Genomic DNA, 17,393 nt, shown 5'->3' on the forward strand with positions numbered 1-17,393 from the left:
GAGCTAATCCAATTTATGTACTGGGCAGAATTCATCTGCAACCCATCAGCTTCTAATAGAATAGTGTGTGGACTTCAGCCACAGATGATGAAGAAAAACGAAAAACAAAACTGCTAGCCAAAGCTACACAGAGAAACCCTGTCTCAGGGAAGGAAAAAAAAATGCTATGTTTAAGTAGTCAGGAGTCCCAAAATGACACTCTAGAGGACGCTGGGTCATCTTTCTGGTGTATTGTCAGTTTTTCTTCTCTGAATTTTCTCTTAAAATGTAGGACACACACTTACACACGCATACACACACATGCGCGCAGCCAGTTGTCTTTTTTTCAATATTTTTATTTATTTAATTTTTTAATTTATGTGTGTTGGTGTGAGGGTGTCAGATCTTGGAGTTACAGACAGTTGTGAGCTGCCGTGTGGGTGCTGGGAATTGAACCTGGGTCCTTTGGAAGAGCAGGCAGTGCTCTTAACCACTGAGCCATCTCTCCAGCCCCCAGTTGTCTTTTTATTGCTACCTTTCTCTCAGTCTCTGAAACCTACCAGTCGGTCTTACTGTATCTCTAATTTCCATCTTTTCTTCCTGCGTTCCTTTGTACTTGGGTCCATCCCTAGAGTCTCGATGGCAAACTTTCCTAATCCCAATCCCTTTGTGTTCCTCTCTTCTCTTCGGCTCGCTGAATCTTCTGACATGACTCAGGTCCCCTCATTCTGACTCTAATGAATGACACCACACAAACACACACACACACACATTCACAACTGTATCCGGTGTGTGTGTTCTCTTATATTCACTGTCTCCACCATCGCAATCTTCGGGCACCTGTCCTCCTCCTGGCCCCGACTCTGTGTGCGGGTATCTCTGCTTTCTTTCATAGCTATCTCGCTGGGTTTTTGTGTCCCTGTCCCCTCCCCCTACCCTCCCCACAGAACCGGACACCCTTTCCTAAACCAGGTAGTCCGGTCGTTACCTAGGGTACCACCAGTTTGGCCCCCCGATTACAATGGAACCCCGCTCAGTGCCACCACCGAGCAGAAATACAAAAGAGGTCCGGCGGCGCTCGGTTTGCACACACGGAGAGCACTACCGCTACTCCTGGAAAGCTTCTAGCTGAATCTTTCGCCGAACGATTCAGGAGGTGCGGGGGGGGGGGGGGGAGCGGGCGCGCCGGGGTTGCCATGGAAACGGGGAGGCTGACGGCGTCCTAGTGAGAGTCATGATTGGTGCAGAACCCTGCAAATCCCGGGAAAGGCCCGAAGAAATTTGACCAAAAAAAAAAAAATGTGGTGGGGGGCATGCGCGGTCTGGAAGGCGGTGCTGCCATCAGTTGCCCCCAGAGAGAGGGTTGTGCGCGTCGACAGGGCCCTGACGCCTGGATTCGAGACGGGGAGTGTGGGAAGAGACGGCCAGGAGTGCGACCTGACCCTTGCGACCAGAGCAATCCCTTGGGGACGGGAAGAAGGGTAGAAACGGAGGCGGGGGTGGGGATGGGGGGGAAGGGCAGGTGGGCTTGGAGCTGCGCGCGGAGCAGTCTGGGAAATGTAGTGTAGCCTGGATGAAGCGAACGGGAGTGCGCATGTTCAGGAGTGCGCAGCCTCCCCACCGGAGAGTCCCTTCACCGCGAAACCTTAGGATAGGACTGGGTAGAGGAGTGGTTTGTGGGATTCCGGCTGTTCATCCTGACCCAGAGCGCTGGCAGGGATCCGGGAACTCTCTGTAGGTCGGTTCTGTGCAGTCGCGTGAGCTTACCATCGTTGCCACGGCAACGGGACCACTTGGCGCAGTAGAACGGTGGTGCTGGTGCTCGCTTAGACTTCTGGGAAATGTATTTCCGGAACCTCCTCTACTTGCTTAGTGGCTGTTCCAAGTTTCTCGCTGGGCTTGTTAATTTGCCACAATGAGGAGCAGAGGTGTAACCCATAGAAATCAAGCTGACTCTTTATGTCGCTCCAGTAATAAATTCAGATTTTCCACAAAGTCCCAGTTGCAGAAAGTATCAAGGGAGGGGAAATCAGCCCTATTTGCAGGTGAGGAAACTGCAGTTCACATGGGCACAGAGAAATCAGTATCTTGGACCTCGCTGGCAGACTGTTGGTCCAGTGATTTGGGGGCGTTTGAGGGTCTTCGGAAGTCCCCCGTCACCATCCAACCCCAACTAAATTAGAGCCGAAGAAATGGATCATTGCTGGAGGTGATGAGTTAGCTTCCGGTGTTCCGAAAGGTGTTTGCCTGAGAGGAGTTGAGATGAGGGGTCAGGTGGAGCAGGGCTGTCCTTCTTGAGACCACGTCGGGAGGGGAACGGTGGGGCCTGAGAGAAGAGCCATATCTGAGACTGGGTAGAAAACATTAAAGGACTGTTAATTGGGAGTCCCGGGAGGAGAGGCAGTAGTGGTGCTGATGCCGGGATACAAGTAGAGAAGCAGCCGGTGGAAGGAGGCTGCTATTTGTGTAAGACTCTAGTCGGGAGAGTCTATTCCTGGAAGCCCCCAAGTGAGAGACGGAGACTGGATCGATGCAGAAGCAGGAAGTATATTGTTCCAGTGCACTGGGGTCTACCCACACATCAGAGTGAGGCGACCGTGAACAGCAAATTCGTAGGGTTTTTATAGGTTTTAGACAAATAAATGAGTTTTACAGTGTGTGATCGGTTGGCATTTGGGCAGAAAGGCTGCAAACAGGGAGTTACAAGCCTTGGTGTTTCGTGGTTGGGTAGTGGGCAAGTTGACCTATGGAAAAGATTGGTTGAAGCAGTCACAGGGGGTGTTAGGAACTTTGGCCTGGCTTCCCCTAATTTTTTGTTGTTACGTGCTAGTTCATTTGCTGGTCAGCTTGACTAGGAGAGAGTATGTGTGGACTTTTTCGAGGTGAGCTGGCTGTGTTGTTAGTCTAAACAGTGTATTTCTTTAACTCTTGGGACACTCTGCCCTGGCAGGTGGCTAGGTTCAGTTATCAGTTGTGGCTCCTCTCAGAATTGTTTTACTGGCAGAGAAGGGAAGTGTTAAAGCAGTCTGCAGCAGGGGAGATTTACAGACTTTGGCCTTAATGGGGGTCCTTAAGGGAGGACTGGGTCGGCCAGCTTCTACATTCCCCCCAGACTTTGGCCTTAAGGGGGTTCTTTAAGGATGGGGGGCTGGTTCTTTCACTTGCTATAGAAAGGAATAGGATTTAGGGAAGAGAAACGTTTCTAAGCCTAAGGAGCAACCTGTATTTAGAACTAGGTAAAGCTACCAGACACTGTGTAGACCCAGCTGGAGAGGTCAGCAAAGTAAGTGGCTCAGGTAGTTTCCCGCTGGTGTCTGGGGTGTGCCTGGCCTGTCAGTGCCTGTCACGGTGTCCTCTGCATGGAGAAGGTCTCGGAATCAAACAACACAGCGTATAACAGGCACTCACTAAGGCACTGCGCCTGTCTGTCACTATTCCAGAAGCCTCATGCTCTTCCCTAGGGACAGACACCAGCCTCAGAGACCTGATCTTGGTACTCCTGATGAGACCCATTGTGCTGGGCTCCCCAGGCCATGCACCCCCAGAAAATGAGCCCATCCTGGTGAAACTGGAGGACTCTGAGGAGGAGGCGGGAAAAGATACTCTGTGGGACCCAGGCCCTGAGGCTGCTCGGCTGCGCTTCCGGTGTTTCCGTTATGAAGAGGCGATAGATCCTTGCGAAGCCCTGGCCCAGCTCTGAGAGCTGTGTCGCCAGTGGCTGCGCCCAGAGGTACACTCCAAGGACCAGATGCTTGAACTCTTGGTGTTGGAGCAGTTCCTGGGTGCACTGCCTCCTGAGATCCGGACCCGTGTACAAGGGCAGTGGCCAGGCAGCCCTGAAGAGGCTGCTGCCTTGGTTGACAGGCTTCGGTGGGAGCTGGACGGACCTCGGAAATGGGTGAGTCAGTTGCTGAGTTGGAAGGTCAGGGCTGGAGCACTGTCAAGCTTTGCCTCACTCTCTGGGCGGGGAAGGGAGAGGGGGGATGCCATGCTGAGCCAGACATACTCCTTGGCCGTACGGAAGTGTCCACCTATAACAGGGATCCGTTGTGACGCTGCTCAGGACAGGAGCCCGTACCTGCATTACGTGTCATCCCCTGAGCTAGACGAGACACAGAGGGTAGAAGGCAACCCCCTGTGCCAGCCAACAGCCCTTTTGCTTTCTGCTCAAGGACAAGAGAGGGGAGAGGGGAGGCTTAGGACTTTAGAGGACCTAGTCAGTATGGATTGACCAGGAGGTCCTGCCGTACAGTGGGTTCCCATAGACCATGGGTTGTTCCCAGCCCCCCACTCTCTCCTTGGTCTCTGCATCTCGCTAGGTCACAGTCCAGGTACAGGGCAAGGAAGTCCTGTCAGAGAAGAGGGAACCCTCCAGCTTCCAGCCTTTACCTCACATCAAGCTTCAGACTCCTGAGCCTGGAGCTGAGACTCCCCCTGGGGCCGTACAGGACTTGCCGCTGGACCTTCCGATGAAAGAGGAGGTGACAGAAGTGATGGAGAACCCAGGTGAGAGCAGGCAAAATGGGCAGGACCTCAAGCCTAGCTGGGCAAGGCTGGCTACACTCCACGGAGCCAGGCCCTGCTAGATGAAACCGTTCCGGTGTGCCTCTGGCCTTCCTCTTCCTGCCTCCAGCCTAGCTAGCACAGACACTACTACCCTGACTACTGTGGACCCATTTCCACAGCTTTCCCTACAGCATCATTGGACAGGCTGCCTTGGAACCCACAGAGATACAGATGCACCAAGCCAGTGCTTGTCTTGTCTCATCGGTCTGCCTTCCAGAAAAGCCTATTTGACGTCATTCCCACTGAGCCCTCAGCTATCCTGCCTTGCCCTTCCCACCCTCACGATTGTGCCCAGGTCTCCCACATGTCTGGAACCCCAGCACCAGGCACCACTAAGAAGGTTAAAAAACTTTCTTGAGCTGCCTAACCCCACTCTTTTCTCTGCAGAGCTCCTGGAGTCTGGGCCTCTTCTTGCTACCCAAGAGGCTACAGCCGCTCTCCTACCTAAGGAGGCCCAGGTAAGCGCTACACAAAATGTGAGTGACCTTCTGCCCTAAGAGCTTGTCATGGGTGGGTGTCAGATAGGTTCTCTGAGCCCAGCCAGGCCCAGTCCAACACAGTGATCACTGTGGTTTCAGGGCCATGGGAAAGCACTGGACCAGACCTCTCCTCACAACGACACTGAACCTAGTGTGTCCCCATGGAGCGAGGATCCTGTGGCCCTGTGGCATGAGGAAGTAGGGGGCATCTTTTCACCAGGTTAGTGAGATGGACACAGCGGGACTGAGCCCCCCTTCTCGTGACCCACGACATCCACGCACCCTTCTTTCCCTCCTCAAGACAGCCCAGTCGTGGCAGTATGGGCAACGCCACTCACCCCTTGGCTCTCCCTGACTTTGCCCTGTATTGGAATACCTTCCCCAAAGCCAGACACTTGGGAGGCAGAGGCAAGCGTATCACTGTGAGTTTGAGGCCAGCCTGGTCTACAGAATGACAGCCAAGGCCAGCCAAGGCTATGCAGAGAAACCCTGTCTCAAAAAAACAAAACAAAACAAAACAAAAAACAATATTTTCCCAAAAACAGACCTCCTTATGCACAGCCTCTCCCAGTCATGGCATTCTACATGGAAACCAGACTCTGGTTGGATACCAGAGCAGGAATGTTTGGGACCTGGTGGAGAGAGCTTAGTAGTAGACAAGGCAAGAGTAATTCTGTCACAGCAATTCTGTCACAGCACAGGTAACTGCTGAGGACAGAGCTGGGCAGGAGCTTAGGGGTTGTACATGCTAGGCAAGCCACAACCCCTGCTTCCCACTGATGGATTTTTATGGACAAGAACTCTCCTACTGAGCTAGGCCTCCAACCTCTCACTGGTGGACTCTAGGCACTTGGTCCCATCACTGAGCTTTGCCTTAGCCCCCTCGTTGGCAGGAGTTTTACCTCCAAGCTACATCCCCAGTCTGGGACTGTTCTGTCAGACCATTTTCAGGATTTTCTTTCTTTCTTTCTTTCTTTTTAAATTTTTTTTTTTCTTTTTAACTGTTGCCGTTGATGAAATTCCCACATCTCACTAGTAGGAAATCGCCTTGGAATGCTTCTTTGGAGTATGATGTGCTGGCGTAAACTGAGGCTCTTCGCCTCTGGGATGGTCCTTTGATGTCATCCTTGCCGTTTTCCACCCTCCTTGTTTCGTGTGAGTTTGAGCAGGTGCGTGTGTGTCACAGCATTACATGTAGAGTTCAGATGACAAAATTGAGGGCTTCAGTTTTCCCTCCCCATCACGTGGCTCTTCAGGATCCAACTCAGGCCGTCAGGCTTGGCAGCACACTGAAACAGAGCGCCCAGGGTAAGCGCCTGCTTGCCTCAGCAGTCACCCATCCTGACCAGTCCTGCTTGGGTTACACAGGGACCACTTTGTCCTGCTTGGACCAGTTCCTCTTTTCATCCCCAGCTGTCTCACAGGCACATCGGCAGTACTGCCTCAGGTCCCTTGGCTGTTTCCTCCTCAGGCTGTTCTTGCTGTAAACAACCATACCTTTTGCTTTCAAGCATCGGTCCATTTTCGCCTCCATGACTCTTGGTCGCGGCCCTTGGCTGCTTGTGCCATCCTGCAGCCGTGCCTCTTGTGGCAGCCAGAGTTTTTAGTTATTGGAAGAGACCCTGTTTTGTTCGGAGACAGAGTCTACTACATCCTAGGCTGCCCTGGAACTCAGTATGTAGCTGAGATTGACCCTGAACAACCGATCCTCCTGCCTCTGCATCCCAAGTGCTGGGATTGTAGGAGCAGGACACGTCTCCTGGTTTATGCAGTGTTGTGGATAGAACCTAGGGTTTACCAGTTGAGGCACATCCTCAGCACTGTTGGTGATTTGGTGGTGGTGGTGGTGGTGTGTGTGTGCGCGTGCGCATTGCACACTCAAATGTACAAGGGATTGAACCCTGGGCTTTTGCACTTTGCACATGCTAAACATGCTTTGTACTATTAGAGTCATATTCCCAGAGATTTTTTTTTTTAAAGACTTATTTATTTATTATATATCAGTGTTTTGCCTGTATGTATGGCCTGCAGGCCAGAAGAGGGCACCAGATCTCATTATAGATGTTTATGAACCACCATGTGGTTGCTGGGACTTGAACTCAGGACCTTTAGAAGGAAAGTCGGTGCTCTTAACCTCTGAGGCATCTCTCCAGCCCTCCCCGGAGATCTGTTTAGTGCTTGATTATGATGCTATTTTAAATGTTAACACTATGCCGGGGACAGCATTGGCACACTAGTGACATGCAGATGCAAATGAATCTACTAAAGACACAAGGCAGAAGTAGTTTGATACACTGTAATAAGTCAGCAAGCAAGAAGGTAAAGAGAGCCTGTCTCCACAGAGCCATTTTATTGGACTGCTTTAGTCTTCATGTGTACAGTCAGGCAACATCTCAGTATCCTGGAGCCCTGAAATAACTGCATGTGGGATGTGTCCTAGCTAGCAATAGCCTAGCCTAGTAGCAGTAATAGTTTGTTTTATCCTGAGTCAAAAATGACCCAACAGGACAACCCATCCTAACATTTTACAGCTAGGGAACCCCTATTTGGATCTAGCCAATGGACAGAACATTCGCCACAGTTGTGTGGAGAACGGGGACTGACTCTGACATGAACTCTGGTGACCCATATTTGACCACTTCCCCCTTTGGTAGGGAGGCCTGGTGGCACTCAGAGGAAGGGTAAGCAGGCTACCAGGATGAGACTTGATAGGCTGTGGCCATCTGGTGGGGGAGGAGTCCCCTTCTGTCACAGACCTAGGGGAGGGGAATAGGGTGAAAGAGGGAGGGAGGGAGGAACGGGAGGATACAAGTGAGGGGATAACAATTGAGATGTAATCTGAATAAATTAACTAAAAAGAAAAACATTTTGCAGCTAGGGTTTGCCCTACATAGTTTAGACCTACTCATATGTAGGCCCTGCTTTGCCCTGAACCCAGATTGACATGAGGCAAAAAGCAAGCTTGTTTCACAAAGTTAGACTAGCTCAGACCAGTACCCATTGTTAACGCATTCTCATGGTGGAAACTCAAAATGGTGTACAGAGAGTACACGGCACAGTGCCCCGTCTGTGCCCAACAGCCAGCATGACTAGTTCTTTCTGTGCCTTCCAGAAAGAATCTGGGTGCCTTCAAGGTCAGCATGGACTACAGTGTGAGGCCCTGTCTCAAACGTGAGGGTTGACCAGATGGCTCAAGCCCAAAAAGCATTTGCTACTATGCCTGACAACCTGAGTTGTCCCCACATGGTGGAAGGAGAAAGTCACTTCCTACAGGTTGTCTTCTGACCTCTCCATACGCATCATGGCCATGTATGCACAGGCACCAAAAATGCTTTTTCTGTTTTGTTTTGTTTGTCTGTCTGTTTTTGTTTTGTGTGTTTTGTTTTGTTTTGTGTGTTTTTATTTTTGTTTTTTTTTTTTTAAGACAGGGTTTGTCTGTGTAGCCTTGACTGTCCTAGACTTACTCTGTAGACCAGGCTGGCCTTGAACTCACAGCAATCCGCCTGCCTCTGCCTCCTGAGTGCTGGGATTAAAGGCGTGCAGCGCCACCGCACAGCCAAAAAAAAAAATTTTTTTTCAGTGTAAAAAGCAAACCACTGGATACCACCTTTCAGCTTTTTCTTAGTTAAGCAACATGTACCTGTACAGCCAGGTTGTGCTCAGTGGCCTTTTACAATACAAGTAGAACCAGCCTAGGAAAACTAGCAAAACACTGTTTCAAAAGCACACAGCAAGCCAGAAATGGGAGGCAAAGGCAGGCAAATTTCTGTGAATTTAAAGCCAGCCGGATCTACCTAGCAAGCTCTGTGTAGTCAGGGTTACATAGTAAGACCTGTTTTCTTTTAAACAAAAAACAAGCAGAAAGATGAAAGGGGGTTTTGTTTTGTTGTTTGTTGAAATGGGGCTGCAGAGATGGTTCAGTGGTTAAAGCACAGGCTACTCTTCCAGAGGACCTAGATGTGATTCCCAGCACTCACATGGTTGCTCAAAACTGTCCCAGAGGATCTGGCTGGCCATTGTAGGCACTGTACACACACACTACACAGACAGACAGACAGACAGACAAAACACCCATACATATATATAAAATAAAAAAATGAAAGATAAAAGGTTTTTTGTTGTTTGGATTTGGGGGGGCGCTGTTTTGTTTGTTCTTTGGTTTGGTTTCGTTTGCTTTGGTTTGGTTTAGTTCATTTTCTCTGTGTCCAGGGAGTCTTTATCCCAATTGTATTCAAAGCTGATTATCAAATCTATGTCAGTCTTTCTGCCTCAGACACCAAAAGTGCTGGGATTATAGGCATACATGACCATGCCCTGTCATGAAAAGTTTAAAAAGAAAAAAATGTTTAAGGAGCTGGAGAGATTGCTCATCAGAGAAGAGGACATACTCCTTTTGTTAAGGACTCAGATTGGATTCTTAGCACCCAGTTCAGGCAGCTCACAACCCCCTGTAACTCCAGGCCCAGGGTCCCTGATGCTGTCTTCTGACCTCTGAGGTCACTGCACTCACAGGCACAGAGACATACACATATATACTTTTTTTTTTTTTTTTTTTTTTGTTTTTTTTTGTTTTTCGAGACAGGGTTTCTCTGTGCAGCCTTGGCTGTCCTGGACTCGCTTTGTAGACCAGGCTGGCCTCGAACTCACAGCGATCTGCCTGCCTCTGCCTCCTGAGTGCTGGGATTAAAGGCGTGCGCCACCATGCCCGGCTCCCATATATACATAATTTAAAATACAAACACTGGACCATACTACTGCCCCTTTAATACAGTGCCTGGAGGCAGGAAGAGCTCTGTGAATTCAAGGCCAGCCTTGTCAACATAATGTGTTCCAGGCTAGCCAGGGCTGTCTAGACCCTGCCTCAAATAAAAAAGAGTGTTTTAAGATTAACAACCCCTGGGCTGGAAAGAATGGGTACCTCACAACCATCTTTAACTCCAGTTCTGGAGATCCTGAACCCTCTCTGGCCTTCTCTGGCCCCAGGCATGCAAGTGGTACACAGACATACATCTGGCAAAACACCCATACACATGAAATAGGCTTAAATTTTATTTTATTTATTTTATTTTTTTTACTGAGCAGGTGGTGGTGGTGCATGCCTTTAATCCCAGCACCTGGGAGGCGACGGCAATCAGATATCTGTGAGTTCCAGGATAGCCGAGGCTACATAGAGAAACCCTGTCTTGAAAAACAAAATAAATAAATAAAATAATGAACAAGCCAGGCATAGTGACACACACACCTTTAGTCCTAGCACTTAGGAGGCAGAGGCAGGTAGATCTCTGAGTTGAAGGCCAGCCTGATCTGCATAGTGAGTTCCAGGACATCCAGGGATACATAGACTCTGTCTCAAAATAAGTAAATAAATAAAATGAACAAACTTTGCTTGATGAGATGGCTCACTAGCACCCCATGGTGGAAAGAAAAGACCAAGTCCTGCCAGTTGTCCTCCACACATGCACTATAGCGTAATCGCACACGTACATACAAGCCAATAAATAATATGTTTTAAATATTTATTATTTAAATATATATTTTTTTAAGAAAAAAAATGGCCAGGCACAATGGTGCATGCCTTTAATCCCAGCACTTGGTAGGCAGAGGCAGATGGATCTCTGTGAATTCAAGGCCAGCCAGGTCTACAGAGCAAGTCCGGGACAGCCAAGGCTACAAAAAAGTGATTGCTGCTTTTCAACCCTGTATCAAGAGGTTCACATGTCTGATGCCCTCTGACCTTCTAGGGTACCTGCATACATACAGTGACACAAATTCATGCAGTCATGCATACATACACATAGTATTTACCAAAAAAAAAAAAATTCCCATGGATGTACAAATGACCTTAGCACAAATAACCTTATTCTGTTCCTGTTTTCATGTCACATGCTTGGCAAATAACAGGGGTCATCACAGGTCTTCAAACAGCTCTGTAGACTCCTGGCTTATTATGGTCGTATCTGTCCGAAGTTCTTGAGGATTGCCTCTCATTAAGTCCTGGGAAACACTGTTATAGATCATTAACACAAGAAGGAACACAACTATTGAATAGGAATACCTAAAAGTGTAATTCTGCCGGGCAGTGGTGGCACATGCCTATAATCCCAGCACTCGGGAAACAGAGGCAAGAGGATCTCTGTGAGTTCGAGGCCAGCCTGGTCTACAAAGAGAGTCCAGGACAGCCAAGGCTAACACAGAGAGACCCTGGCTCAGGAAAGAGAAAAACAAATAAATAAATAAAAGTGCAATTCCTGGGACAGCATGAAGCACTGCTGTTTTAGTTTTTGTGGGGGTTGTTTTGGTGTTTGTTTTCAAGATAAGTAGCTCATGTAACCCAGCTGGCCTTGAACTTGATTTGTAGCACCTTGAGCTCCTACCTCCATCCTGAAGATTCTGGGATTGGAAGAATTTACCACCATGCCCTGTTCTTTTACTGTTTTGATTGGATTTGCTTGTTTGTTTGTTGTTTTTTTGTTTTGTTGTTGCTTTTGAGACAGGGTTTCTCTGTGTAGCTTTGGCTGTCCAGGACTCACTTTGTAGACCAGGTTGGCCTCGAACTCACAGCGATCCGCCTGCCTCTGCCTCCCAAGCGCTGGGATTAAAGGCGTGCGCCACCACTGTCCGGCCTACTATTTTGATTGAATTTTCCAACCCAAATTGTGTTGTACCAGCAATGCACACAAACACTTATGATTATGGAGCAAGGCTAGAGAGATGGCTTAGCAGTTAAGAGCACACTGGCTTCTCTTGAAATTCCCAGCGCCCACATGTCAGCATACAACCATCATAATTTCAGTTACAGGAAATCCAACTTCCTCTTCAGGCCAACACAGGCACTGAAGCCACATGGCCGCACATAGTGCACAGACATACATGCAGCCGAAAACACCTATACATGAAAAAAAGTCATTAAAAAAAAAAAAAAGAATGTGGAAACAGGCTGGAGGATGTGGCTCTATGGTAAAATATTTCCCTAGCACACAAGACCTGCTGGGTTCGAGTCCCACCTCTGGGGGGAAAAAGAATAAATGCTGAGAATCGAAAACAATGTACTGTGAATTTTTCTAAGCAGGGACTAGCATATTCTATAGAGTCTGAACAGTTAGGTACATGTTTTTTCTTGTTCGGGTCCTTCTTCCACGTGTGACCGTCAGGCCACTGTTGATTTACCGAAGCTCTATAGTAAATTAGATAGCTCTTAGTCCCTGGAGAGTTGTTGGCTCGGCTTTTGTTTTCTGGTTTCCTTCAGTGCATTCTAATCTACCTTACTTACCTTTGGTGCCTCATGGATTGTCTGTCACCTATTTGGTCTCCAACCCCCCAGTTTGTCTTGATGGACAGCTCATCCCTCTGTTGGCCTCTTATACTGGACGCCCACTCTGTGGTCCATCGTGCCCGAGGCGTGCATCTTGGAAGGCTCACTCTGCAGTGCGGACATACCTCAACACAGACAGCTTCTGTGCTGTGCACATGTAGGCCCCGTGTTCATCTCATCCCCAGCCCCCAAGCCTACATTAGATTCCCCTTGCCTGGGTCATCTTAAATGTGGCAAAAGCCCAAATCCAGGACTTGAGAACTGCATTCCCACCTCACTGTTATCTGTTGAAGTCACCTCTGGCTTTTATTGAACCTGCATTCTCTGCATTTTCCATCGGCCACCTAAACTGGGCCCCACTGTCACCCCAGAATCCTCCCAGAAAGAGGTGTTTTTCACCTCCACCCCACCCCCAGCTCAGGGAAACCTGTTCAGACAGAACTACCACTCTTTTTTTTTTTTTTTTAAGATTTATTTATTGGGGCTGGAGAGATGGCTCAGAGGTTAAAAGCACTGGCTGCTCTTCCAGGGGTTATGAGTTCAATTCCCAGCAACCACATGGTGGCTCACAGCCATCTATAATGTGATCTGATGGCCCTTTTCTGGCATGAAGGTGTACATGGAGGCAGAGCACTGTATATGTAATAATAATAAATAAATAAATATTTTAAAATATATATATTTATTTATTAGGCTGGGCGTGGTGGTGCACGCCTTTAATCCCAGCACTCGGGAGGATCGCTGTGAGTTCGAGGCCAGCCTGGTCTACAAAGTGAGTCCAGGACAGCCAAGGCTACACAGAGAAACCTTGTCTCGAAAAACCAAAAATAAATAAATAAATAAATAGTTATTTATTATGTATACAATCAATGTGCTGCCTGCATATATGCCTGTCTGCCAGAAGAGGGCACCAGATCTCTTTATAGATGCTTGTGAGCCACTATGTGGTTGCTGGGAATTGAACTCAGGACTTCTGGAAGAACCTCTGAGCCATCTCTCCAGCCCAGAACTACCACTCTTATCTCCTGTCTGCCTCATCAGCCAGTTCCAGGCCTATAGATCAGTCTCCCAGAGTTCTGTGGGTTAGGGCAGAAAGGTAGAGTCTTATAAAGGAATGGGTCCCCTCACACAGGGTTTACGCTGCAGATGGACAGCATCACCGCAGAGCTAGACACTGTGAGCCCCCACCTCCATGTACCCTGGGATCTGGACATGGTTAGCCTCTCCGGACAGATACAGTCTCCCACCCGAGAAGGTGGCTTCGCCCATGCCATCGTACTCCCCAGCGACCCGAGAGATGAAAAGGACCCTGTTTTCGAGGATCCCTGTCCCGATGAGGGCCCAGAACTGGTGGCAACTCGCTGGTATGCCCCAAGGGGCCGGAGCCGGGGCCGCCCTAGTACAGGGACCGGAGCAACGCGAGGCGGCCACTGCGACGTTTGTGGCAAGGTGTTCAGCCAACGAAGCAATCTGCTGCGGCACCAGAAGATCCACACTGGCGAGCGACCGTTCGTGTGTGGCGAATGTGGCCGCAGCTTCAGCCGCAGCTCTCACCTGCTGCGACACCAGCTCACTCATACCGAGGAGCGACCTTTCGTGTGCTGCGACTGTGGTCAGGGCTTCGCGCGCAGCGCGCGCCTGGAGGAGCACCGGCGCGTGCACACAGGTGAGCAGCCATTCCGCTGCACGGAGTGCGGCCAGAGCTTTCGGCAGCGTTCCAACCTACTGCAGCACCAGCGCATCCACGGCGACCCGCCAGGTCCATTGCCACCCACCCTGACCCTTTCCGGTGCCCCAGAGCCCCCTGGCCCCTTCCCGTGCAGCGAGTGTTGCGAGAGCTTCCCAAGGCGCGCCTTGCTGCTGGAGCACCAGGCGGTGCACACTGGGGACAAGTCCTTCGGATGCGTGGAGTGCGGCGAGCGCTTCGGTCACCGCTCGGTGCTGCTGCAGCACCGGCGCGTGCACAGCGGCGACCGGCCCTTCGCCTGTGCCGAGTGTGGCCAGAGCTTCCGCCAGCGCTCCAACCTCACACAACACCGGCGCATCCACACCGGCGAGCGGCCCTTCGCCTGCGCCGAGTGTGGCAAGGCCTTCCGCCAGCGGCCCACGCTCACGCAGCATCTGCGCGTGCACACGGGTGAGAAGCCCTTCGCCTGCCCGGAGTGCGGCCAGCGCTTCAGCCAGCGACTCAAGCTCACGCGCCACCAGAGGACCCACACGGGCGAGAAGCCCTACCACTGCGGGGAGTGCGGCGTCGGCTTCACGCAGGTGTCCCGCCTCACCGAGCACCAGCGCATCCACACCGGCGAGCGGCCCTTCGCCTGCCCCGAGTGCGGCCAGAGCTTCCGGCAGCACGCCAACCTCACCCAGCACCGGCGCATCCACACGGGCGAGCGGCCCTACGCGTGCCCCGAGTGTGGCAAGGCTTTCCGCCAGCGCCCCACGCTCACCCAGCACCTGCGCACCCACCGATGCGAAAAGCCCTTCACCTGCCAGGACTGCGGCCGCCGCTTCCACCAGAGCACCAAGCTCATTCAGCACCAGCGCGTGCACAGCACCGAGTAGGTCAAAACACTTCACAGGGTTGTTGTTGTGAGGCTGGCATTGCCCAACCGGCTCGCCTAGGGTCTGGTCTTTAGTAGGTGCTCAATAAATAGATGATTCCTCACTACCTGTACGTTCCTCTGCCCTCCTTACCGCTGTTTCTATGCTCGCATAGCCTCTGCACACAGGCTTTAGCACTATAGCAGTTTGTTTTATTTATTTATTTTTATTTATTTATTTATTTATTTATTTCCCCCGAGACAGGGTTTCTCTGTGTATCCTTGGCTATCCTGGACTAACTTTTTCGACCTGGCTGGCCTCGAACTCACAGCGATGATCCGCCTGCCTCTGCCTCCTGAGTGCTGGGATTAAAGGCGTGGGGCACCACCGCCCGGTTATAGCACTGCTTTCTTGTGGGATATACTCTGTACCATACTTCTGGCTTATACAGATGCCCAGCCTCAGACGGGACAGATTAGCCACACTCACAAAGGAGGAAAGGGTTCTTTGCATCTGCCATGGTAATTACTTCGGATCTAGTCAAGAGAAAGGTCCGCCTGACTGGTGGGTGGCTGAAAAGGGTAGTCCAGATGAGTGTACACACCTGTAACTCCAGCACTCAGGAGGCTGAGACAGGAGGATTGCAGAGAGTTTGAGTCCAGTTTGGGCTACACCACAGCTGCCATTTTGAAAGCTCACACTGACTGCATATAAGCACCGCAGTTGGGAAACAGAGGCAAGAGCATTGCCATAATAAGTTCAACAAGGGCTGGAGAGTCACTTTCATCTTTTTTTTAAAGATTGATTTATTTATTTTATCATATATACAGCGTTCTGTCTACATGTAACACCTGCAGGCCAGAAGAGGGCACCAGATCTCATTACAGATGGTTGTGTCATGTGGTTGCTGGGAATTGAATTTATGACCTCTGGAAGGGCAGACAGTGCTCTTAACCTCTGAGCCATCTCTCCAGCCCCAGTCACTTTTCATCTTAACAGCACAACACACACACACACACCCAAGGCCTGAAAAGTCACAAACAGGCAAAGCGCTCTTCCCAACAAGGGGAGGAGCACTGAGCAATGAACTCGGGAGGTGGCCATGATACATGCCAGAATAGGAGGTTTAACCTGGAAAGTCAGACGTTTCAAGATTTTCCTTGTCCTGTGGGTTTGCAGCCAATAGGTGCTAAGAAGGACTGAGTGGGACCCCAAATTGGAGAGCATAGGCTTCGGGCCCTGGGCCTAGATGTGTCCCCTGGAATTTGTTCCCCCTTTCCAGCCACAGGCTTCTTCCGCCATGGCTCCATTCATAGGGCTACTAGGTTCTCCCTCCCACTAGGGAGTCTGCGGCAGGAAGTCACAAGAAACGCCGTTGACAACGCTTTACATGGTCCTGGCTGTTTCAGGCCTGGTGCCCCATGGCATTGCTGGTTTCCTTTGCAGTAGCCATCTTTCCTCCTGTCTTACTACCTATGACTTTGACACAGTTGTACCCCACCACCCGTGGGTTACTGGAATCTAAGTAGTCAAAGGGGCCCCACTTATCATGACTCAGCTTGGGCCCTAAACTCCAAGTTGAGGTCTTTCTTTGGGTAGGTGTCAGACTGGCTCCAGCCTGAGTGTCTCCAGGGATACCTTTTTTTGTTTTTGTTTTTTAAGATTTATTGTGTACACTGTGCTCTGCCTGCATGTACACCTGCAGGCCAGAAGAGGGCATCAGATCACATTACAGATGGCTGTGAGCCGCCATGTGGTTGCTGGGAATTGAACTCAGGACCTTTGGAAGAGCAGCAGCCAGTGTACTTAACCTCTGAGGCATCCCTCCAGCCCCCAGGAATACCATTTTAAGGTCTGTGTGTCCAAGCTGTGTCTGTCTGTATAATTTTACTTGTTCTTGCCACTTCATCGTGACACCTCAAACTTGGATCTGGTCTCAAGCTAAGTAGACAAGCCAAACCAAATCAGAGGCTGATGCTGTGTGAAAGAGTGTTGGGGGGGGGGGGGTTCCCCAGTCCTTATGATAGCAGCCTATGGAATACCCCTAATTTTATAGAGATCTGGACTCTGGATGAACTGAGATTCATGGCTCCAGTGTAGAAAAGAATCTCAGCCCTAGCCAGTATGAAACAAAGCGGGAGATTTATTAAAGATATTTTAATATAAGCTCTAAGCATGAGAGAAGTTTTCAGAAAGAGGCTTAATCAAGTGTGGGTATGTTTCCCATGGGGGAAAGTAGTAGATATGGGATCCTCAAGGGAGCCTCAATTGTCTTGGCATTGGCTAAGCATTAGTTGTAATACCTTTTTGGTGGCTCTCAAGTTACATTCCGAAGTGTTGCTGAGAAACCTTTTTCTTTCCCCTTTTGAAACCATTAGAGGGTGGCTTCAAAGATGCCTTGGATGGAATTATAATCTGATAAAGTAAAACCAGAAGATACTAAAACTGTATACATCCTTTCCCTTTAAATGGAGTTTCTGGTGAGATTCCTAGAAAATGGCAGGTTTAAGGCT

General features: G+C 50.0%; 1 protein-coding gene across 1 annotated transcript; it reads left to right on the top strand.

The window, feature by feature from the left end:
- The first annotated feature begins 1,508 nt into the window (after positions 1-1,508).
- Positions 1,509-15,008, top strand: MZF1 (myeloid zinc finger 1). The gene is made up of 5 exons (XM_084771497.1): positions 1,509-3,877; positions 4,299-4,485; positions 4,933-5,003; positions 5,124-5,244; positions 13,469-15,008. The coding sequence occupies exons 1-5, from the start codon at positions 3,728-3,730 to the stop codon at positions 14,899-14,901; spliced, it is 1,962 nt and encodes a 653-aa protein (XP_084627623.1). The 5' UTR covers positions 1,509-3,727; the 3' UTR covers positions 14,902-15,008.
- The last annotated feature ends 2,385 nt before the right edge of the window (positions 15,009-17,393 follow it).

This window comes from Acomys minous (genome assembly GCF_964271855.1).
Source record: "Acomys minous genome assembly, chromosome: 20".
Taxonomy (NCBI): domain Eukaryota; kingdom Metazoa; phylum Chordata; class Mammalia; order Rodentia; family Muridae; genus Acomys; species Acomys minous.

Bases quoted from the DNA above. Each gene is read 5' to 3' on its own strand.
- MZF1 (XM_084771497.1), top strand. From the start codon at position 3,728: ATGCTTGAACTCTTGGTGTTGGAGCAGTTCCTGGGTGCACTGCCTCCT. The intron at 5,004-5,123 runs GTAAGCGCTACA...CTGTGGTTTCAG, and splicing joins TCCTACCTAAGGAGGCCCAG to GGCCATGGGAAAGCACTGGA. The intron at 5,245-13,468 runs GTTAGTGAGATG...CCCCTCACACAG, and splicing joins AGGGGGCATCTTTTCACCAG to GGTTTACGCTGCAGATGGAC.